Source organism: Leucoraja erinacea, chromosome 31, assembly GCF_028641065.1.
Source record: "Leucoraja erinacea ecotype New England chromosome 31, Leri_hhj_1, whole genome shotgun sequence".
NCBI classification, from domain to species: Eukaryota; Metazoa; Chordata; class Chondrichthyes; order Rajiformes; family Rajidae; genus Leucoraja; species Leucoraja erinaceus.
The window spans coordinates 17,505,251-17,531,135 of NC_073407.1; the positions used below are offsets into that span (position 1 = coordinate 17,505,251).

The 25,885-nt window shown below is 40.8% G+C and overlaps 1 protein-coding gene across 3 annotated transcripts in view; it reads right to left on the bottom strand.

The window, feature by feature from the left end:
- The window catches only part of camsap1b (calmodulin regulated spectrin-associated protein 1b), a 68,021-nt gene extending 56,699 nt beyond the window's left edge, over positions 1 to 11,322 (bottom strand). For all 3 annotated transcript variants that reach the window (XM_055660129.1, XM_055660128.1, XM_055660127.1), the window contains exon 1: positions 10,725 to 11,322. In XM_055660129.1, coding sequence (XP_055516104.1) covers positions 10,725 to 10,902 — 178 coding nt within the window. In that variant the 5' untranslated portion in view covers positions 10,903 to 11,322. The remainder of the gene's footprint in view (positions 1 to 10,724) is intronic.
- Positions 11,323 to 25,885: the final 14,563 nt, after the last annotated feature.

Genomic DNA, 25,885 nt, shown 5'->3' on the forward strand with positions numbered 1-25,885 from the left:
GAAATCAAAAGAATTCTAAAAATACTTTCTTTAAAGTATCCATTTTAATCATACCAAGTTCTGCACTGTCTTATTTAATTTGCATGTGTGGGTGGTGGTTTGTTGTGAGAAATTAATAAAAAATGATTCTCAGACTTATTGTTTTGGTTTAGCAATCTTTTTTTCCCACATATTCCGATTGACATTTTTCCCGTCGAGGCCGAGATCACATTATCTGAACATTTTATGCTATATTTCTCAACTTATTCTTCACTCATTACTGATTTAAAGTCTAAAAAAGTCAAAAAGACTTTGAAATTAAAACCACAAGCTTCAACTGATGACGTCACAATGGCTCAGCTAGCAGAGATCAGCCTCAATGAAATGTTATCCTATATTTGACACGTTATCGCGATTAAAGCTTTTAAAATGACAACTTTCACAAGCTTTTTACATATTCTGACTCACATTTTTACCCTCTAGGCAGAGATCACTTTCACTGAACAATTTATGCTTTATTTCTCGAACTTATTACTGATTAAAGTTTTAAAAAATCAAAATACCTTGAATTTCAAATCGACCTGCTTCAACTGATGATGTCACAATGGATAGACTAACAGGGGGAAGGGCGAATTGCTATTGCAACACGCAGGGCAAGTGCAATGGAATTTTCTTTTTAAAGAGCACAGCAAGGCGAGTGCTGAATCTTATGTTCGGGAACGACTTGAGTTGGAGGACCATGCCTCCCGTGGGGACTATGGGTAGGGAATGGGTGCGTTGGGGAGCAGACCCTGGGTCTGCACTTGGTCTAGTATATTACTAAAACTCTCATCTTGTTTGTTTGTATATGTGTGTGAGTGCACGTGTCCCCGAAATACCGCCAAAACGGTACACGATGGGCGCTATAATTTTGGCCTACCTTACTCACCATTGTCCTGTGATGTAAATGAAACAAGTATCGTTCAGATTGATGGTATATTTTCCAAGTTATTGACATTTAAAAATTAAATTGACTTGAAACCGCACCCCCACTTGCCGGCCATGCCTGCACAGTTGTGGGTGTCCCGTCGGCCCCACGCATGCACAGTGGGCCCGGTATCCGCGGTAGGGGCGGGGAGAGGCCGCGCCTCGGACCCGGGTCCTGGGCGATGGGGCAGGCGGTGCTGCTGCTCTGGGCCCACGGGGAGGGAGAGAAGCGGGACCCAGGGCAACGACTAGGCCGCAGCCTCGGCCTCTCCTGGCTCAAGGATGCTTGGCCCGTCCTCCCCACAGCCCCCGCCTCAAGTACAACTTCATCGCCGATGTGATGGAGAAAACAGGGCTGGCAGCGGTTTACATCGAGATCCTGGGGAGGTGAGGAGGAAGAGTGGGGAGCGAATGAGGGAAAGGAGGGGGTAGGGAGGGAGAGGGAGAGGAAAGTGGGGGAGGTGAGAAGGGAGAGTGGGGAAGGAGGGGGGGGGGGGGAATAGAGGGAGAGGAGGAGGAGGCTGGGGGGATAGAGGGAGAGGTGGGCAGTGGGGGAGGTGAGAATGGGGGGAGATGGGGAGGCGGTGGATAGAGGGAGAGGAGGGGGTAGGGAGGGGAGAGGGGTTATGGAGGGAGTGACTGAGTGTAGGGGGAAAGGACAGGGAGGGAGAGAGAGTAGGGGAGGGGAGGAGGAGAGAAAAGAAGAGTGAGGGTGAAGAGGAGAGGGATGGAGTGCTGGGGATGAGGGGGAATGGAGGAGAATGGGGTAGGAAGAGGGATGGTGAGGTAATGGAGGAGGGGAGGAGGAAGGGAGGGGAGGGAGGGGGTGAGGGAGGGGAGGAATCAGAGGAGGGTTGGCGGAAGGGTGGGGAGAGGGAGGATAATGGAGGAGGGGAATAGGGGACTGAAGAGGGAGAGTGAGATGCGTTTACATTTATCATATTTTTAACGTTATTGTTATTTTAAACTTTAAAAACGTCAGCCGCGCCTGCTCAGTTGAGGGCTATGAGTGCGTGGTGGAATATTATGTTGGGGGAACGGGACCCAATGGTGCTTTGGTGCTTTGAATAAATCCTACTAGCATGTCACAATTTCTAAATATCTACGTTGCTTTTCTACATTATAAAGTACAATTCAACAACTGGCCTCTTTTCCTCAGTTTTAAAACATTTCAATTCATTTTAAAAACTTCCAAATGAAGGTAGTACACGAGGATATAATTTATTCTATTTTGGTTCAACTATAATTACATGGTAAACTGAATCTTTTATGGAAATATACACATCATTAGAAAGAGCCACACACAATACCATACTCTTATTTTTGGTCATTTGCATCAAAACAGTCTTTCAAGTCACAAATAATTTTGTTTCAGCTCAGTAGCTTAAACAGTAAACAAGATATAATTGTTGTTCTTTTCTACATCACTAATTCTATTTAATGGACATCCATGATTTCAATGATTTTTCCCCCCACATTAATATAAAAGCAAGAATTATTTGTTGCATTTTTTGAATTGAAGAACAAAAGCAAATTGGAGTTATCTTTTTAGAATGCATACATGATTTTTTTTAAACCAATATTTAACTGTGCCTTAGTGGTCTATAGAAAAATATAATATGCATTTTAAAATGGAATGCACAACTATCCTAAACGAGTTCACAATATAAATTCAAATCTTTAGTTCAATTTTCAGGTGGCAAAGGCCTATACAGTGACGCAATGATAGTAGGTTGAAATCAGACGGAGGTTTCCTTGCTCATATTTTGACTAATGCATGGGGTTTTGAATCAGTCTTGAAGACAGAATGTGCCCAAGGATTGTGATGGAAGAATCTGGTACATTGTCAGTAAGGCGTGCATTTTGTAAGTACAACTGTGTTTGCCAGTTACTTCAATAGTCTATGGCACAGCTATCCCACAGCCGACTCCAAACCCAAATGTATGTATGGTAGACATTTGCTAGGTTGACAGGACTGGAAGTGATTTTTTGTTGTGTTCAAACTCGGCGCCTAGGTTAATGCGTCCACCCATTTTAATTCCTTCTCAGTTTGAACATAATTGTAATTTCACAACAGCAAGATAAAAGAGTGAGTGCCAGTGAAATATTAAGCCAAGCAAAAGGGCGAGGGAAATTACAGGACACAAGAACACAAAAAACTGACTGGCACTACAATGCACTCCAAGCTTGAGGGAAGTGAAAAATACCACAAAGAAAGAAGAAAATTAATAATCTCCAACTATATCAATTAAAATAAATTTTAAGTGTGAAGTGAAACACAATGAGCTTATTGACAAGTGGAAAGTGCCAACAATAATCTACATGTCCTTTGCATCAGTGTTTGTCATAAAGGAAGATGTTGCTAGGAAGTGCGCAAAAATCCCGAACTGCTTAAAAAGGATAAAGATGAAATATTACAAATAAAAGGATAATACATTAAAGGTGGCCTAAATGCCAGATTTGAAAAGACACAAGTATCTTGGGGTAATTATATTTCAGAGTTAAAAATAGCATTGTTTTTTAACCAATTTAGTTCTTTATGACTGGTTGGTATGGTAAATTGCAACAAGCAGCAAATGCAACATTTGGACTTTAAGAACATTATACCATGGACAGAAAATACTGGAAACACTCAGCCAGCCAGAATCTGTGCGAAGTGAAGAGTTCACACATTATAACTGAGCTTGATGAATGAGAAGGTAGAAATAAATGCTAGAGAAACTCAGTGGGTGAAGCAGCATCTATGGAGCGAAGGAAATAGGTGACATTTCGGGTCGAGACCCTTCTTCAGACTGAACAGTTTAGCTTTAAGCTGCAGAAAGGATGGGACAAGGGTGGGCTCGGACAAAGACATTATCTCTGATTGCCCAGGTAACCCCCAATGTTTAACAAGCCATCCGGCTAATAGGTTAATGAGGAAAGTTAGAGAGGGAAACAAAGCAACACATTAAAGCTATGAAGCATTGAAGGGTTTCGGCCCGAAACGTTGCCTATTTCCTTGGCTCGATAGATGCTGCTGCACCCGCTGAGTTTCTCCAGCACTTTTGTCTACATTAAAGCTATGAATAGGTCAGGTCCATTGATAAAACAAAAAGAATGCAGGAAACGCCCGGCAGATTGGGCAGACCAGTTCTGCTACACAATTAAACATCTGTAATATCAACTCATTTTTCTTTCTCAACTTACATTCCTGATCTGATGAGCATTGAGCTTTCCTGTGTTTATATATCTAACTTATGGGTGTTGACGATTTTTATGACCTTCAATAAAATTATTATTATCTGTTTCTCTTTAGATGCTGAGTGACCTTCTGAGCATTTCCACCAGTTTGCTAATTTTCATTTATATATTGGACATGTTTTTTAAAGAGTTGATCAAGGGGAGGAGAACCGGATTAGTACTAATTTGGATTCAAAAATGGATGATGTGAAAAGGAATAGAAATTAAATGCTGTTTTATCAGAAGAATTTATAGTCATACATATAGTTTTTATAGTTATACAGTCATAGAGCACGGAAACACCCTTCAACCCAACCTGCCCATGCCTACCAAGATGTTCCATTTAGTTAGTCCCACAACCTAATTTGGCTAAAATCCCTCTAAAACATTCCTATACATGCATCTCTCCTAATCATATTCCAGTAGTGATTTACCTCATGATTTCAAAAATCCTCTCATCTGTAAACTTTTTCACAAATCTGACTTTTTTTCCCAATCTAACCGCTGGCCAGCTGACGTCACAATACCTTTGCTCGTGGCCCACCCGCTGCTAACCGCCCCTACCCTGCTCCTCCCCCCGCTGCTACCCGCTCCGGGTTTCCAGGGAGTCGGGCCCCCTGTCTCCCCACCTCTCTCTCCCCACCCCCCCTGTGAGTGGCGGGTGGTTAGTCTGTGTGTGTGTGATGCCATCCCCGCAAGCCCCCCCCCCCCCCCCCCCCGCAAGTTGAGGGGACAGGACCCAACGGGCTCCCCTTGGTCTAGTGTCATCTAAATATTGCTATAGTACCTGCTTCAACTACCTACTCCGGCAACTTGTTCTATATACCCACCACGCTCTGTGTGAAAAAGTTGCTTTTCAGGTTCCTGGTATTTCTTTCCCCTCTCACCGTAAACCTATGTATTCTTTATCTTGATTCTGCATAAAAGACACTGTGCAATCACTCTATTTACTCCCCTCAATTTTATATACCGCTATAAAATCACATTTTAGTCTTGTGCACTCCAAGGAATAAAGTCTTAGCTTGCCTTACCTCTCCCTAGAGCTCGGGCCCTCAAGTCCTGGCAACATCCTCGTAAATCTTCTCTGCACTCTTTCCCGCTTAACAACATCCATCCTATAGCAGGGTGCCCAAAGCTGAATACAATATTCCAAATGTATCCTCACCAATTACTTTTACAATTGTAACATAACATCCCAACTTCTATACTCAATAACCTGATTCATGAAGGCCAATGTATCGAAAGCCTTCGTGACCACCATATCTATCTGTGACGCCACTTTCAGAAAACATGCATCTTCACTCCCGTTGCTCTACAATGCTACCCATGGCCCTACCATTCACTATCCCGCTTTGACTTTCCAAAATGCACACAAATATATTCAATCAGTTGTATTGTGAGGCTGATCCTTTTCGTTGTGCATACAGAAAAAAAGTACAAAAAGGAAGGAAAGTAAATCTGAGGATTTGGGGTCACTCAAAGCGCAAACTGATTGGTTGATAAAAAGGGGAGGGGGGGGTAAAGGGCGTTGACAGATGGAGCGCAAATTATGCAAAGTATTAATATTTGAAATGATGACAAGACAAATGTGAAATGTTAAGAATTTCAGGAGTGCAAGGAATGAGCAAGGCTGGCAAGTTCTCCTGCCATTAAAGCATCATCTTTTTAAATGAACCTAAATCTCTCTACCTTCCTTCAAAATGTATGTTTAAAGTTGCCCCTGTGATGAGCATATAGGTTAAGCTCATTTTTGTTTTTCTCAGTGCCCCTGTGAAGACCAATTCACTATAATTAAAAGGTGATGTTTTAGGTTGAGACCCTTCTTCAGTCTGAAGGGTCTCAACCCAAAACGTCACCTGTCTATGTACTCCAGAGATGCTGCCTGACCAGCTGAGTTAGCCCAGCACTTTGTTCCCTTGTTTTATTAACCAGCAGTTCTTTATTTCTATATAAGCTGTGTTTAGTCTAGCTTATTACTGTCACCTGTACTGAAACACAGGGGAAACCTTTTGAAGATGATAATGACGAAGAAAAACCCATTAAATAACATTAAAAACATGTATTGCGGTAATGAATGAAGTTGTGAATTTAGGCAAAATCATAGCAAAACTGTATTTGGGAGTAGACAAAAGTGCTGGAGAAACTCAGTGGGAGTGGCAGCATCTATGGAGCAAAGGAAATAGGCAACGTTTTGGGCCGAAACCCTTCTTTAGACTTCAGGTTATAGTTAAGACAGAGGAAGAGAGGAAAGAAAGGACATCTCAGATGTCCTAGAATGGAAAATCATCATGGGAGTAGATGCGGTGGAGGCAGAGGAATTGAGAGTAGTGGAGAAAGAGTTAAGGGAAGCGGCCAGAGGCGATGCAATCAGAAACAGTTTGGGCGATGGTGGCCTGGTATTCGTCTGTGGGGTTATGTTCAAGGTGCAGGTATGACGAGGAGTCCGAGAACTGACGTCAGCTTAGCATGGTTGAGGTCAACCTGCCAGACTACAACAACTCTTCCTTTGTTGGTAGGTTTAATATAATGTTGGGATTGTTGCTAAATTGGCAGAGGGCTGTGTGTTCAGAGGGGGTGAGAATGGAGTATCTGAGGGAAGTAAAGAAGTCAATATAGTTGATGTCGTACCGACAGATGGAAATAAAAAGGTCCAGAGAAGGTAAGAGGCAGGCACAGGGGAAGGGGGTGAGGTGGGGCAGGGTTCAAGAGGAGAACGTTGGATACAGGAAAAGGGGTTGTAACTGGGAGGCGAGGACTCCTTCTCATAGAGAAAGGGCCAGAGGCGTGGCAATGGAAGAAAAGCTCTACATCATACTGGACCCGGAAGCAAGCCAAGATCCTTTAATTAGTATTATATATACTGATGCCATCACTCCACAGCATTATCATACCTCCTTTTCCTTGCTGCTCATCTCTCTAATTGTCAAACATTCTGGAATATTCACAGCCACATCTCTGTTTTATAGCAATTGGAACATACCCAATTACAACTATTTATGTCATCAATTCATATACATTATTGTGAATGTATAATGCTTTCGTTTTGGTGCCTTTTAACAATTTTCCTTTGCTGTGGGCCCATTTGGTGCTTGGCTTTGTTGCACTGCCTACTTATTCTGCTTACTACCTTTTTAACTTTCACTTCATCTGTGTTTCCCTCTCTCCTGACTCACTCTTAATTTCCATTCCCCAGCTAATTTCTCCCATACCATTGCTAGAAGTGCCAATCATATAGATCTGGTCATGTTGCGGTGTAACCCATCTGTCTTTTACAGTTTACAAGTCTGAGATTGCCAAAGTTCTCCCTCCTACATTCCTTCTCCCGCCGCACATTCATTTGCTCACTCCCCTTACTTCTGCACTTGTTACCTGTATCGCTGGAAACAATAGACAGAGATTCTGTTTTTGACCCATTAACTAGCTCCTGAAAATCTGCTCACAGGATCCCAATTCCTCTTTCTACCTATGTGAACCATAATTGGCTCTTCACTCTCTCCCTTCAGTATGCTCTGTACGCATTTGTTAACATTCTTGAGTCTGGTACCAAAGAGGCCACAAACCATACTGGAGTATTTAAGAAGGAACTGCAGATGCTGGAAAATCAAAGGTAGACAAAAGTGCTGGAGTCATGCTTATAGTCTCAGAAGTCATAGAAATAGAGTACCAGAGGAAATGTTCATGAAATTAGAACCACTGCAACAGATTAGTTGCATTCAGGTTTACTTTTGCCGAATAACAGCGTATAAAATCTGTAAAAGCGACTGCCATGTTATTAAAATCATTCAGGAAATGGAAACTCGGTAATAGAATTCACATATTGATACCCAAAAATTTGAGGTACAAAATAAATTCACTCTCATGGAATTTATGTGAATAAAAATAAACAAACTTTTTTCCCCCAATTCCATTTGCCTGATAGAAGTAGATGATGCTACTTCTCATTATGGAAATTTGCAACAGGGGTAGTTTTCAGGGAACGTAAACACATACCCTACATAATGCAGGGATTCATACAAGGGCAGCCGACAGTGTTCATACCATCTTTTGTCAGTTACATAATTAGAAGGAAACTAATACAGTGAAACATTAAAAAAGTAAAAGTGTTTCCATTAACTACCTACAAGCTTTAAGCTGCTGTATTAATGGTGACCTAGTTCATCATTATACTGTCATGATGCATGGTCACTATCAATGGTAAAAAGACTGAGTGATATTTACTTATATTCCATTTTTCACACATTTTAAATTATAGTCATTAACTTTTTTCCCTGTCCCACATAGCTAACGAAGCAAAACAACTATTTTGAATACTGATGGCAATTAATAATTTTAGTTTAGAACATGACCTTTTTTGATACATATCTTTACGCAAGAGGCCAGAATAAATTATTTTGTTCTGGAGCTACACTTAAAATACAAGTCACCTGTATCAAACTCAATTCACCACATTTTCAAAGACCATCAGCAGCGAGTATTCCCAAAATATGCAATTCTATTGAGGAATTCTCCAAGTAAAAAGTGTTGCAACAAAATAATTCATGATCTTTTCAATGAGTAAAATGTCAACATTGCAGTGATCCCATTATATTTTTAAGGACTCAGGAAACCAACAGTAGATATGTTTGTGTCTATTCATAGGATGTGCAAGGCATTGCCTGGCAGTAATTACTACTTAAGAAGATTACTCTTAAAGCATAAGGAGTCAGTGTATAAGACATTAGTGATACATAGGTCAAACTCTGGCAGATTTCCATCCCGAAGAACATTACATCAATAATAATAATAATAATAATAATGCTCCATAGATGCTGCCTCACCCGCTGAGTTTCTCCAGCATTTTTGTCTACCTCCGATTTTCCAGCATCTGCAGTTCCTTCTTAAACATTACATCAAACAGGTAGTTTTTCATTTTGACTTTTCCTGATGTCAGGCCACATCGTGGTAATTTAATTAGGCTCTTTAATTTCCCCCAGTATTTCATAAATGGGAACATTTGGGGGAGAAATGGTCACAATGAAATTTTGTGTGGGAATGAAAATGTTCTGTGAGCTGCCACAGAGACCTTGGTCTTCACCGTCATAAGAAAAAGGGAATCACCACCATTCAAAATGCAATGAAAGCACTAATTTAAGGAGGAACATAAGTGCAGGTTAGACAAAAATGTTGGAGAAACTCAGCAGGTGAGGCAGCATCTATGGAGCGAAGGAAATAGGCAACGCTTCGGCCCAAAACTTTGCCTATTTCCTTCACTCCATAGATGCTGCCTCACCCGCTGAGTTTCTCCAGCATTTGTGTCTACCTTTGATTTTCCAGCATCTGCAGTTCCTTCTTAAACATAAGTGCAGGTTAAACTGGACTCGAGACATGCATATACATTATATGATGTAATTTATTTATTTTTAATTATTCAGAGATGTGAGCATTGCTAGAAATTGTCATAACTAATTTTCATCAAACATCTGCTTGCTGAGAGTATTTTTTAAAAAGTCTTCCATAATATTGTGGATCTTAAGTCACACGAGGATCAGTCAGGGCAAAGACACCATAGAATGACACAAGATAGTTGCAAGAGCTCTTCATTTTATTTATTTTTAAAAATATAGCAGGCAGAGTTATGGGAAGTCTTTTAATGTTAAATGTACATGCCAGCTCTGAGGATTGCACTAAAGCATTTAAAGAAATTAAGAACCTGGAAAAGCGCAAATGAAAAATAAACTGATGGATATGTCGGTGGGGTTAAATAAAGATAGGTGGAGGGACATTTCCCTGAGGGGATCAATAAAGTATTTATTTATTATTTTGGTGAAATGTAACAAAGCCAGTTTGGCTGAATGTCCTTCTTTATGATGTAAATTCTGTGTCATTTACCATAGTTCAGTCTACAGTTTGTAAATCCAATACCATAATCATTAGTCTTCCATCCCCATTCTTGCACTCCATGTAAAGCAGTGCAAGTGTTGTGTATACATGATCTCTGATGAGAAAATCAGACCAGTTATCACCACATTGGTTGTGGTTTTGCCTACTGGCTAGTCCCACAGTATCTAAATATTTCACATTTTTCCATACATTCCTCATATCCAAATCAAAGGAGGCATGTAGACTCGTTTTGATATCTGTTCTTTTTTACCTATGTTAACAGTCAAATTGGAAAGTAGTTTCCTTTCAAGATGAAAACAGAACCAGAATTCTACCACAAAAGATAAATTCTAGTCAAGAGCCAAGCAATAAAAATAAACATTTCATGTTCAAAAATGTATGGTTTTTAATCAATCAAAAATCTAAACACCATTCACGTGGATACCACAGCCAAACGAATCCCCAAATGCCATTGCCGCAATAAATGAATCTGAGACTCCTGCTACTTTGCAATGAGCCTCCCCAATTTTTTTTAATAAATAATTGCCCAAAATAATTTATCTTATAGTCTTCCACAAGCAAATTTAAACAAAGAAATCAGCAAATATGTTAATCATTGTCAGCCCACGAACTTGCATTTCTTTTCAACAGCAATAAATCAGGATAGAGATGCAATTGTGGAAATGATTTTTTAGTGTTACCTATTCCGTAGGCTTTGGAGAAGATCCAGGCCAGGTTGGCGGCGATTTTGGCCCTGGAAGAGTCGTACAGCTCCAGCGGGACAACCTCGGCGCAGTCCGAGTCCAGCGGCTCCGGCATCTTCCTGCGGCTGCTGCCATCTCCAGACGCACCGCAGCCGCCGAAATCCACATCCACCATCGCAAGTCAGATAATAATTTTTTTTTTTTTTTTTTAAAGCGTAATCTTCCAAAAAAAAATATATATAGATCACCAGTAAAATCGCCCTCCTCAGCAGAATCGCTGCATTAATTCTCCTCGGTGACCGCCTACCTGAGGACGCGGCCTACAACGTGACACCCCAATGAATGAGAGTATTTTTTCTTCTTTTTTTTTAAATGGCAGAGGCTGCACCCAGGAAAGGTCGGATGGATCGTGTCATGAAGTGCGGGTCATGGTGGTCGAAGCGGCGTCCCCTTTTCTCTGTGTGTGTGAGAGACAGTATGTCCGTGCCCTGGGCCGACCGGCCGCTCCGCTCAGCTCCTTCAGCTCGTCCGTCGACGCCGCCGCGGCCGTTAGAGGCGCGCGCGCCCGCCCCCACCCACTGTGCGCGTGCGCGGGTTGGACGGGCCACGCCCCCCCACCACCTCCCCAACCGTCGGCAATCGCTGCGCTCCCACCGCGCGTGCGCGACGCGGAAGGGCGTGCCCACGCCCCGCCCAGCGCCGGCCGCGCGCGCGCATCGCGTCACCAAGGTAACGTTCCCTCCGTGGCGGGAGATTCGAATCGGATGATTTGCAGCTTTTCATCAAGAGTCAAGAGAGTCAATTTAATTGTCATTTGGACCCCTAGAGGTCCAAACGAAATGCCGTTTCTGCAGCCATACATTACAGACAAATAGACCCAGACACAACATAATTACAATTTTACATAAACATCCATCACATAGCTGTGATGGAAGGCCAAAAAAAAACTTATTTTCATCTTCCAAGGTTTATTTCCCTGCACCTATCCTAATGCCACTTCTGTATCTGCCTCCTCCTCCACCACCGGCAGCATGTTCCACAGCTCAACACTATGTATAAAAACGTGTCCCATTCTATTAAAGTTAGACAAAACTGGAGGAACTCAGCGGGTGCGGCAGCATCTATGGAGTGAAGGAAATAGGCAACATTGCGGGCCGAAACCATTCTTCAGACCAAAGATTATAGAGTAGAGCTCCTCTAGTATCTTTGCTTCAGACTGATATAGGGTGGGGGGGTTGCGAGAAGAAAGGAAGAGGAGGAGGAGGAGCCAGAGGGTTGTGAGAGAGCTGAGATGGGGCTTATTTTGAGCAAAAGGAAACATACTGTACTCACATCTACACTGTAAACTTAAGATTTTTAATGTTTTAATAAAATCACCTACACTTAAGACGGCATAGGCTCAATTTGTTTAGACTATCTTCATTCAACAAGCCCACCATCGCTGGAATCAATCTAGTGAATATTTGCCCCATTGCTTCTACCAAATGAATTCTATGCCTCTTTAATAAAGGAGGTTGGACCTGACGACAATATTCTAGATGTAATTTTACAAGAGCCCTATATAATTGGAGCAAGACATTTCTACTTTGATACATGAGCCATTCAAGCTCAATATTCTTCCATTAAAGCCCAATATTCCGTTTGCCATCTGACTGCTTCCTATACTTGCATGGTAATTTTCAGTGACACATAGGAACACCCAAATTCCTCCAATAACTGTTTTAAAAATTATATTAGAGTACTCATAAAAAATATTTTTTCTCATTCTTAGTTAAAGACTAAGTGTCATGTCCAGAAGCTAAATACTGTAAATCTGAAATAATAAAAGAAGGTGGTAGAAATATTCAGCACGTTAGATAGCATCTGTGGAGAGAAATATCGAATTGGTATTTTACATTGATGACTTTCATTAGAATTGAGAAGCTTTAAATCAAACGAGTTTTACATTGGATTTAGTTTTAACTGCTCTCCAATTTATTATTCCCTTATTTTCTCAGCCCCTATCACCCCCCACCCCACATTTACATTATGAAATTATGCTCCAAGTTCCAATGGAAGAGCATTACACCTAGAATTTTAATTCTCCCTCCAGAGATGCTGCCTGTTCTGCTGAGTATTTGTAGCAGTTTGTTCTTTTATGAGAATGGCAACTGATAGTCCTAATAAATCCTGCAGAAAATTAAAAAAAAAAACTTCTTTACCTGATGGATGATTGAAATAGCAACTTGTTGCCACATGTGGTTAAAGAGATGATTATCATTTATGCACTTTATGGCAATTGAGATAAGTACACGAGAGAGAAGGGAATAGAAGGATATACTGAGAATTAGATGGTGGAGTGGGGGAGGCTTCAGGGCTGAATATCACATTTCTGCATTGTTCATTTTATCTAATTGATTTCAGACCTTGGTGAATGGTGTTTCATTAAACAGGGATTATAAGGCTACCATTTAAAATATATATCAAATATGCATTGTACCCAACAAAATCAAGAACATTAGTGGGGATTTGCAATCATATTTGTGTAAATTTTGAAAGCAAGCACCTGGATAGCACAGTGGGCGTAATTTTGCGTTGTCCATGTTGTAACAAAATAGTAAAAACATTTAGGAAAACTGACATTATATTACTATACCCTTAGATCTTAGGGCTAACGGAATCAAGGGATATGGGGAGAAAACAGGAACGGGGTACTGATTTTGGATGATCACCCATGATCATATTGAATGTTGTAATGGGTACAGCAGAGCTGGCTGGAAGAGGCGAATGGCCTACTCCTGCTATTTTCTATGTTTCTTCCCAACACCAAGGAAATCTGTTCGGTTATCGACCACCCAACATGTTGATATGTTATAAACAGTTATTAACAATTCTTCCTGTTAATTTCCTATATGTAATACTTAAATTGTAGCACGTAGCTGCTGAACACTCAATGTGAATGTCATCAATGAGTTGCTTTCTCCAGTCATTTGGTGAAACGAATCAGAGGGTCAAGTGATGAGGTATGAAGACCTGGATTTCAGTTCTGATTGTACAAAGTTAACTGATTCTCCACCCGGTAGCAGGAGAGATGCGCTAAAATCACTTCAGCTCAATTATACCAAGTCAATTCTTAATAGGCAAAAAAGTTTTTAAAATAAATACACTTAATTTTTTTTGAGTGCTGCAGGTTGCATTTTTCAGGCCGTCCGAGGTTTCATCATCATTACCATTTCTTCAAGAGCAACCAGGACTGAGCATTAAACATTGGCTAAGTCATTGGTGCTAACATTTCGTGAACCAAGAAATCATGGACAGCAAATCTTCTCTCCTAGTTTCCAGATTCTTCGGAGTGAAGTTCTTGATTTTACTAATTTTAGCAATTAAAATTGATGCAAAATATTGTGAAATAAAAATCTATATTTGCAAAATCACATTAAAGGTAGAAATTAAGCTGTTTAAATTTATCCCACTGATGTAAATTGACGTACAATATTGCCTTCCAATCATCAGGATTGATATATCTCCTTTGAAAACATTCTGGCTCTTTTCTGAAATTGTCGCTGGCTAATCAGTGCAATAGAACTAATCCGTGACATTTCTAGTTGCCATGGAAGCAGGTAACATATGGCATAGTCATTTTCAGAGTCTGCCGGATGTTGGAGATGCGATGAAATAAGAGAAACAGTTGTAGATAATGGCACTGAGGCAATGACATGGAAACTTGTGCACACAATATAACATGGGAAATTACAGTAACATCACCCCACCCCTAAAGTCCAGTCCTATTTTATAATCTGCACCAATTTTGGAAACATTATTTTTCTCAATGAAGCTGCATCTCTGAATAAACTCAAAAATCTCTCAGGGTCCAAACATCAATCCCATCTGATACAGCAATAAGCAAAGCTCAAAGTGTTGAAGGAACTCAGCAGGTGAGTTAGTATCTGTGGAGAACATACAGTGTAAATAGCCGACGATTTGGGTCGTGGCCAGTCTTCTGACCTAACCTGAAACAAAGCCTATCCACGTCCTCCAGCAACGTTGAGTGCCCTGCTGAGTTATTCCAGCACTTTGCATTCTGCGTAAGATTCCAGCATCAGCCGTTTCTTATGTCTTCATGTACAGTATTATCTGATTTGATTGGATAGCATGTAAACACAAGCTCTTCCCTTTATCTCAGTACATGTGACAATAATAAAGCAATGTTAATTTGAAAACGGTTAAGCTGTTCTTCCAGTGCTGGCTAACATTTCTTCCCCAGTTAACATCACGAGTTATCTTACATTCATCCAATTATTGTCTAGACAATTGTATTATAAATGGACACAAGGAATTGCAGATCAGGCACCATCTCTGGAAAACATGGATAGGTGATGTTTCTGGTCAAGACTTCTTCAAACTCCTAAGATGTTGCCTGACTCTCTGAGTTACTCCAGCACTTTGTGTCTGTTATATACAACATGACCACTGTCTTTTCTCACAAAGGATGTATTTGCACTCAATGTATCCCAGTACTGGAAAACTCTCTAGGAGATGTAATTGAATGTTAAGCATTTTCCTTGCTTCTTATCTGCAAAGCAAACCACTCTGAAAAACGTATTGCGTTTTGGTTTGACATGCAGCTGTGTGAAGACAATAAACTGAATATTAGATTTAAAATTCAATGAGCATGTTTAGTGCAGTTGAAGATATCTATAATTTTTCCTATTTTCCTATACATGTGTAATAAAGCAGTCTGAAGAAAGGTCCCAACCCGAAACATTGTCTGTCCATTCTCTCCACTGATGCTGGCTGAACCGCTGAATTCCTCTTCCACTTTATGTTTTGCTCAAAATTCCAGCATCTGCAGTTTACTTTTTCAACCACACAGCATTACCTAATCAGGAAGTTTATTCCCTCGGCCTCTGCCAGTGTGCTTAATTTGGCATCTTAGATGAGTGCCAGAGCACAGTGAATCATCCAATAATTTGTGCTCTAGCATTCCTCAATGATCTCACTAGAAAAAGGGAAAGGACAGAGAGAGAGAGTTGAAAATAAATGGGACTCATGGGCTTTGTTTCTTCAGTTACAATATTTCTTCAGTATAAATATCCTGTAATGATAATGTACAGAGCTTTGAAGGAGCCAGGTTATAGGACAAAATATAATGCTTTGCACGGAAATTGGCCTCCTGTATGTGTCAATTTTATGACCAGAGGAGTTATTATCTAGTTGCCTTTAATGTGGTGAAAGGTTTTAAGTGTGGAATGCCATTGTTCTTTTCATATAAGTTTTAACAGGGGCTTTGTGTTGTTTTGCTCATTCGTGGAATGCGAGAACCTCGAACGAGGTTGTTTTTTTTGTTCATTTCTGCTTCCTCTTGAAAACATGGTGGTGAGATGTCACATGAACTGTTGCAGTCCATGTGACATCTCGCCATTGTTACAGTCTATGTGCTAAAGAGGCTTCTTTGGAGGAGATTTGCAGCATGTCGATGCAACAACTGCCTTGTCCTGGGTGGGATAAGCACTATGTTATCAGTGCTGCACACATCAAGGCAAATGGGGAGAAGGATCTCAACCCAAAACATCGCCCATTCCTTCTCTCCAGAGATGCTGCCTGTCCCGCTGAGTTACTCCAGCTTTTTGTGTCAATCTTCGGTTTAAACCAGCATCTGCAGTTCCTTCTCACACGTATTCCATTACAATCCTGACTTGTAATTTGTAGGTGAAGGAGAGACTTTTGAGAATCCAGCGGCTAGCCACTTACATAGAACATAGAAGAGTACATACAGCACAGAAACGGGTCCTTTGTGCCGAACACACTGCCTGGCCAAACTGATCTCATCTGCCTATACATGATCCATATCCCTTTATTCCCCGCACTTCCATGTGCCTACCCGAAAGCCTCTTAAACACCACTATTGTATCTGCCTTCGCCACCACCACCCCCTGGAAATGCGTTCCAGGCCCCCACCCCACTCTGTGCCAAAAAAAAACTTGCCTTGCACATTTCCATTTAACATCCCCTCCCTCTCACCTTTTATACCCATGCCCTCTAGTGTTGGTTATTTCAACCCTGGGAAAAAGATTCAAAGATGTGAGGGGCAAGTGTTTCTACACTGCCTGGAACGCACAGCCAGAGATGGTGGCAGATATGAAAGTGGTGTTGAATAGACTTTTAAATAGGCATATGGAAATGCAAGGAATAGAGGGATATATATCACATGCAAGCAGAGGAGATGAGTTTAATTAGTCATCATTTCAGCATGGACGGTGTAGGTCAAAGGGCCTGTTCATTTGTTGTCTTGTTCTATGTTTTAATTAATCCCTAATTCGGGTTAAACACTGCAGAGCATGTCGTTTGATTTTTCATTCCATGCAGCTGTAATAACAATTCAACCATCAAATTTCATTTAATAAAATCAAAGCGCTAGATGCAAGAGGAGTCTCGAGAAACGAGAGTGTTCATTAGAAATTAGAAATTAAATCTAAAAAGCTTTCAGGGCACCCACCTTATGTTGATACTGTTTTGGTGAAAGAAACCAGTGTTCAGTTTTCTAACTTCCCAAATATGAAGCAGTCAATGCCATCTGCATCAAAACTGGGAACGATCTAGACTTAGGATGACAAGTGGTAAGTTACAGTACAATAAGAATAGACAATAGGTGGAGTAGGCCATTCGGCCCTTCGAGCCAGCACCGCCATTCAATGTGATCATGGCTGATCATCCCCAATCAGTACCCCATTCCTGCCTTCTCCTCATATCTCCTGACTCCGCTATTTTTAAGAGCCCTATCTAGCTCTCTCGAAAGCATCCAGAGAACCTGCCTCCACCGCCCTCTGAGGCAGAGAATACATTTCACAAACGGCAGTGGTTTAACAAATGGATGATTGAAATATGCTATGAACATTTAGTAGGTTGGACAGCATCTGTGGAAAGAGAAAGAGATTTTATTATTTCAGGGTAGACAGCTGTAATCTTTTACCCAAGTTGGAAATGGAAGCATACATTTAAGGCAAAAGGGGCAATGTTTAAAGCTGTGTGGGGCAAGTTTGTTTTTTACTGCCCGAGGGAGCTGGGTGCCTGGAATGTGCTGCCAGGGGTGCTAGTGGAGACAGATACAATAGAAGTGTTTTGGATAGGCACATTGACATGCAAGGGATGGAGGGATATGGAGCTCGTGTAGGCAGATCAGATTAGTTTCACTAGGCATCATGTTTGGCAAGGACATCGTGGGCTGAAGAACCTTTTCCTCTACTGTACCGTGGGAAATCTGTTGTTTCATTAGTATTAATTGTGGGTTAAATACCAGATGCACTTTCCTGTTCTTCGAACTGATACTTTGGGTTTGTTTACATATATTTGATTATCTTAGTTTAATATCTCATCCAATGTCCAAAAGTCAAAAATGTTCTTCTTCGATATTGGATTGGAATTTCAACGTGGAGTTGATGCTGATCGCCGGCAATTAACCGTGAACCTTTCAACTAATCGCTGACATGAAGGCACAGCAGCTGTCTGGTATTTGTTAAGTGAAGTTTCAAATTCGAGAAAAAAAAATAGTAAGACAAACTGGAAATAATTACTTCCCAGGGTGAATCGTTAACTGGAAACAACAAAACCAAGAACTGCTGAAATTGTAAATCGCTCCCAAAAAGCAGTAGACGGTGGCTGAATAATGTCAAAGCCGAGCTGCATACTCTTTGGAGATGAACTCATTTCATGGATCAGACAGAATAGCATAACAGCCCTGTGTGAACCTGGGAACCCACCCAATGTATGATGCAATGTTTCAATCCACAGGAACGGTCTACAAATGGTGTGAGTGAACCCAAGTCTGCAGTGAAACCCCAGGCCTGAGATATAAGAGGCATCAGAGTCACTCACTGGGGGGGGGGGGGAATTGACATGCAGGTTTGACAGGGCTGAACAATCTACTTGTCCCAATGCTCCTTTCAAGTGCTAGAAATGTGTGTCAAGTAAAATGAAGCACAAGATTGGATACACAGATTGTCACTGTCATAAATCTTCACAGAAAACACGGGATGCCTTCATATTTCCCTCTTGCCCCACTTCTATAACTCCCTGTTACAATTAGCTTTCAGTTACATGGTTTAACACTGCCTCCAATAAGACTATCACACATCATTTGTGCCTTTTGTATGAAATGTGCCACCTGGTGGCTTAACTTCATAACAACACTACAAAATCAAACTTCACTTTGCGGAAAAAGACCAGAGCAAAATAACTGCAGCGTTGGAAATTATTTTACAACCTAATGCACTCTTGTAAATTTGGTAAATTTAGCAGCCAATCCAACCACAAGGTTCCAAGTAATGTGGTAACAACCACATTATTCGTTTTATCATTAGTCGAGAAAATAATATATTCAGTACGAGGAGACAGCTCAATTTCTTTGAAATAATGCAACACCATATTTTGCATCTATCTGAGAGAAAAATTAAGGCCTCAGTTACCATTTCATCTGATAACTCACTCCCTTAGTATTGAACTCATTGAATGTCAGTCAAGAATTGATGCTGAACCTCCTACATTGGACTTGAAGCAACAATCCTCAAACTGTATGAATGCGACCAGTGAGCTAGGATAGAATTCCTTCCAAGATCAAATTTATTTAGACAGATTTGAACACTTTTCTCTCCTGAAAGCATTGATTCCTGAAGGGTGTAGGACATACTGCAATTCCTACCCCTAGTACCAATTCTTGATGGACCAGTTCAAGATATCTATTCAACTATGGTGGAGAGATTCATCTTTTTCCATCTTGACTTCAACAGCTGTGCACATTAAAATGGAATCAACCAAGTATATCCTTTCTTCAGTAGAAAGATTAGATCTGTGCAAAATAATAGTACAATCTTAAGGGTCTCATGTGCATAGTACAGTATAGCGCAAGAATAGACCCTTCAGCCCACAATGTCCTTATTGAACATGGTGCCCAGTTCAACTAATCACCTCTGCCTGCACATGAACAATGTGCCCTCCATGTCCCTATCCAAAAGCCTCTTAAATGCCATTATCATATCTGCCTCCACCAACAGCTCTGGTAGCATGTTTCAGGCACCTGCCTCTCTATGTAAAATAAACTTGCTCTGTGCTTTCATTTAAACTTTGCCCCTTGTATCTTTAAGCTCTGCCCTCGTCTTCGACATTTCCACCCTGGGAAAAAGGCACTCTATCTATGCCTCACATCATTCCATATACTTCTATCATCTCCCCCCTCAGCTTCCGATATATTGGGTTCAAATCATCCAGTAATAAAGACTAACTTCCAAATTAATGATCTTCCTGTGCGTTAACTATGTGAACTGAACACCTATAGCTTTCTATCTGTTACCATTAAAGTGCATTCTGCATTTTTTATTTTTCTACCATAGTGGAAGATCTCATTCTTTTCCACATTATATTTAATTTAATCTGCCCAGACCTTGCCCATTCTTTTCACCCATATGCCCTTATAGCCACTTTACTTTGTACCCTCAAAAATATTGGATATATTATACATGATCATTGCATCCAAAGCATTGATATAAACTGAGAACAGATGAGAACAGATGAGGCTCCTGGTGGCATCCTACCAGTCACAGCCAAAATGGCCTTTTATGGAATCTGCTGTATTTTCCTCTACCTGAACCTATTTTTAATCCACTTAATATATTATCCTCAATTCCAAATGCCCGCATTTAAATAACATGTTTTTGAAGGCCTTTTAAAAGTCCAAATATACTGGAGCCATTGATTTCATCTTTATCGGTTTTGTAATTTCAGAGTCGTAGTTAGACCAGCAGTCATAGCGCTAGAGACCAGGGTCCTGACCTCCGGAGCTGTCTGTGTGGTGTTTGCATGTTCTCCCCGTGAAAGCGTGGGGTTCCTCCAGGTGCTTTGCTTTCCTCCCACCTCCCAAAGGGGTTTGAAGATTAATTGGCATCTGTAAATTGTATATAGGCAGTGGATGAGAAAGTGGGATAACATTGAACTAATGTGCACGTCTGAAATGCTTGTTTCCATGCTGCATCTTTAAACTAAACTATTAGATTTATCAAAAAACTATTTATTGTAAAAATAAATCATATGATTAAAAAAAACAGGAAAGTACATCCTCCAACTAACATTAATGAAACGGATGATCTGCTTGAAAATATAAATCTTACAAAGGATCTTTAACCTGAAATGTCAACACTGTTTCATAAAACCATGTTACTTCTGCCCAATCCTCTTATTAATTTTTAACACCATTGCTACCATTTCATAAATAATAGATATTAATATTTTCCCAGAGGAGTGATGCAAGTCGGTCTGGTCTGTAGTTCCTCACTTTATTTTTTCAAATATAAGGGTTACACTTTCTACCTTCCAATCCATAGGATCCCTTCGAGAATCCATAACACTTTGGGAGATGACAACGCCGGTGCCTATTGTTAGATCCTAGTGATTTAATGATTTTCAGTCCCATTGATTTTTCTTTCTTTTTTTTAAAACTAATGTTGATTTATTTTAGCTTCTCATTCAGGTCTGTTGTTTTTTGTGATTTCCAGGAGTTTTTACAATCCCTGTGACCAGACACAGAACATTAGTTCAATTTCTCTGTCATTGCCTTATTCCTCGTGGTCAGTTCCCTCAATTGAACATATTGATCTGGAAAACAAACCCTTTAAACTCCAACACTATTAGTGCTAATTTGGTTTACCCAGTTTAGATGTAGATAAAGGTCTTTCATTAGCTTTATTGTGTGCAGTTCAAACTTCTAATGCCATGTCCATGATTACCCCATTATTTGGGTACCAGTAGACTTTCGACCACTGCTTTCTGTCTCTGGTTTTTTGCTCCACCCAAACTGCTTCTACTTCTTGATTCTAATCTGTGACTAAATCTCCACAATGATATAGATGATCTTATCTGAATCAAGACTGGACTTTCTTTTTGAAAGGTGAAACAGCCAAAAGGAATGGTATGCTCCTACTCTAATGTAATCTAAAATTCTGCGCATCCCTATCTCAGTGAATCACTGCTCGTGAACAGCTGGCTGCCAGGTGTTCTTGTGCTCTCAATTACAAACAGCTTGTCATAGGCAGCCCACCAAGTGCTGTATGGTTACTTTAAAACTTCTTACATATGCCACTCAATTATATTTTTAATGTTCATTTTTCATTCATATTGGAATGTTGGGATCCAAACATTATGTAGCAATTTCAAGGTTTAAAAGCAATACGTTGATAGCACACAATGGCCCATCAAGTTGTTTTAAAAAATATATATTATTGGACATGACATTTGAGGGCAAGGACAACATTTAATGTCCAATCTTAGGCCATCTTGGGTGCAGTTGAGAAGGGGATGTTGAACAATCATTTGGAACTACTGCATTCTCTCAGAGTGAAAATGTTTTAATAAGGTCATTGGGAGTGGCTGTGTCTCAGTCATTTAATTTCTATCAGAGATATTATCAATTTACAACTCATGTCTGTCTATGACTGTGTGGTCAAAACATAGAACCAATGTGCAGCATTTAAACTCAAATACAAAATGCATAGATAGTTCTGTTTACAAGGAGTTACAGGAATATAATTGCACTGATGATAAATTGTAAATAATATACGATGGGGGATGAGTTGGCTCTCCCATCAAATTGTGCCCTTGCCCTTGAGGGTGGCGATTTTGAATATTTGAGAGAAGCTGCAAAAGTCTTGGTGACTTATACTTGACTAGCAGGCTAGATGGCTGTTGAGGGAGCGGCTGCTTAAACCAATGGAGGAGGATAGCACAAGTAGACACAAGGAACTGCAGATGCTGGAATCTGGAGCAAAACACAAAGTGGCAGAGGAACTCAGTGGATCAAGCTGCATCTGTGGAGAGAATAGACAGACACAAGCTGGCAGGTGATGTGAAACTAGGGATAGTGGTGGGGAAAGGGGAAGAAGATGAGAAAGGTGAACAAAGGGACAATAAACCAAAGTGGACTGTTGAGTAGACGAGGAGAAAGATTGCAAGGAAACAATGTTCAAGATGGCTGTCACTCCATGTCAAAGATACTGCAACCTGAAAATATTTTCTCAGATGATCAGAATGCATGACGGAGTTTATATCAAATACCTTTTTCACAAGTCTCTTCATATTGTATGAAGTACTTAACTTTGTGTAAGGTGTTGCATAAATGCAGGTGCTTTCTATATGTAACCAACGTCAGAAGGGAAATACATAGCCTGCAAGGGCTTCTCAAATATTGAGCACATCAATGTAACATACTTTAAATTAATATTCCAGATTTACCTTGTCAAAGCCATTTAATGTACAACAACTATGGGTAACTGACAAGTTATGACACATTTTGCAGTATGTTCCAAGGGCACAGAACCGTATAGATTTGAGATGGTATTGAACTCCATTGGCAAATTTTCATTTCTGATTGCAGTGAACATGCAGCCATGATCATATTGAATGGTGGTGCAGGCTCGAAGGGCCGAATGGCCTACTCCTGCACCTAATTTCTATGTTTCTAACATTCAGATGAGACAATATTACCCCTGCGAATAAACAAGGTCACGTTGCCGAGCACGCTACACATATCCTGCACTGTGTAAGGATGACAGTTGCTATTGGAAACTGACTGGTAATAAATTATGTCCTCATTTAGCTAAGGTAAGAGAATTTCTGTATTTAAAAAAAAATCTAAAATGAAGGATTTTGACGGTTCTATTTACATTGCAGGTGGTCACTAATAATTACTAAGCAATAATCTAATGGATTGATTGAAGTAATTGCAAGAGAGCACCTTTCACTGGCCCGAGATAAACGATGATTGTATCTCACTGATCAATACAAGTTTTATAATGATGGATGCTTGCCCTCTCATTTCAATATTTGACGACGAAGAAGCATTTCAACATTTGACCAAAAAGACAGGATTTATCACTTGTATCCCGACCAATATTTCCCCAACATTTAGAAATCATCTCTCTCCCCCCACCCCCCTCTTTTTGAACTACCTGCTTCCTACACCATAATGTATGCAAAGTACTTTGGAAAATCCTAGTATTGTGATATTCTTGTTTTTGCCGCAGGGAAGTGGAGGAGCAGCTACTGGAGGCGATGGGTGGCTCATTTGTGATGGTCGCAGATTGTGGCGTTGGCCCTACAGCAGCAGAGTGAGCGAGGAAATTGAGCACCGGTGGCTGTATGGAGCGGCATCAGATGGAACCATCAGCATTGTGTTGGGCCTGTCCGACCCAACTTCATTCATCCAGTATGCCAGGACCTCTGGCCTTAAAAGTGAAGAAATAACAAATTTCATCTCCTTGGGCCAAGATGGAGCTTCTCAAAAAAATTGGAAGTTGCAAGATGGTGCCGGTAAGGTGGCCACTCTCTGCAAGCTAATCCAATAGATGACTTATTCTACTCATGAATGTATAATTTGATGCGGACAAGCATTTCACTATATCTCTATATACACGTGACAATAAATACACTAACTAACTAAACCTCAGGTTGCCGATGATTTGCTTCCACCCAAGTTTGTGGGTTCCAAGATGCGCAAAGAGCTCCGAGCAGGAGGAGCTGAACAGAGCCCTATTCCTGTAGGCACTGTGCTTCTCTATCCTGGACTTCTCCTCACTCAGCTTTCAGGTTGTAGATGGGAGATGACTTTGACAGTGTTAAACATGTACAACCCCATGACTATTCCAGCCATTTGCCATTTGCTGCTGGATCCTTGCACTCTTTTCAGCCATCATCTGTTTCTCAGGTCACAGGTCTTCCTGTTGGCCCTCAACCTTCAGATGAAAAAGGACCTGTTTTGGTTTTGTCTTTGAGATATGACCACTTTCCCTGTACATAAAATCCTTGTGCTTATTACTAATTTATTCCTGCATCACCTGATTGCTCTCGTTAAATTAGTCTTGACATTCTTTGGTTGAAAGGCCAAGAGTCCCTTTGCAGGTGCTAATCATGGCAGACTTTACAGCAGCCCAGGAAACACTTCTGTCTGTTGGGAGTGATCAGATTGGCTACAAAGTGCTAACTGTGTAGAACATTATTTGAGTTATTTGATTTCTTCAGTGTTAATCTTCCTATCATACCCTGCTGTGTTCATCACCATCCAGGGAGCAGGTTAATGGAGATGACAGATTGGATCAGGTGCACATCCAGCCAACAGACGTTGTGAATGACGGCTGAAACTAACCCAGCAGTTAATCATTGAGATGTAGTTGAGCAGATGTCGCTCTAAGATCTGGTACTTGTCTCTGTGACGAAACTGGACCTGGGTTAGGTTTGAAGCATTTTGGCTGGAGACTCAGAAGGAGTAGCTTTCTGTTCTTCTTTCCAATAACACCATAGGGGTATGTTTCTTCACCAGCTCTGGCTGTAAACTTACCAGGGAGCAGCAGCCTTCCTACAGTTGGGACATTGGCCAAGGAATGCTTGGACTCAGGGTAGGATTCACTTTTGGTCTCATCTTGTTTGCAGAGTTGGGGGGTGTCAATGACTGCAGTAGGCTGCTTCTACTGAAGAGCGAGTCAGATGCTGATAAGGCAATTGCTTTTCCTACAGGGGGCTATTGATAAAACTCTGGTGCAGATCATTGTTAATGGTGAGATCCATGCCATGGAGGAAGATTCCTCCTTCAGGCTTCCTTTGCAGAGAGTGTACATTGATCTGGCCTTTACTCGCTCAATAAATCGCATTCAGGGCAGCAAAGTCAGCACTGAATTCAAGTTCTTAAGTGTGTAGGGAGGAAATGCAGATGCTGGCTTAAACAGAAGACAGATACAAAAAGCTGGAGTAACTCAGCACATAAGGCAGCATCTCTGGAGAGAAGGAATAGGCGAGTTCTTAAGTGATTTCCCAGTGCACTAGCTTTAGGATTGTTAGTGAAAAGTCTGCCATTCCAGATCTTGAACCCTCATTTAGACAAGTGCGTAGAAAAGGCCCGTGCCTGCTGCAAGGCAGCCATTGCACACCAGATGCCAAGCAGTCTCAGTTGAAGAGAACTAGGTTCAGTTGTTTGGATTTAAGCACAGATGTGGATGTAAATACACAAACCATGCCACACTTGTAAAAGGCATGAAAGAAAGACTATTCAATTATATAAAGTGCTGTGCAGTATTCCACCATGCCATGTTTTATGTCAGAAAATAATATTACAAAGTAACACCTTTAAGCGGAATAAAAGAGCAATA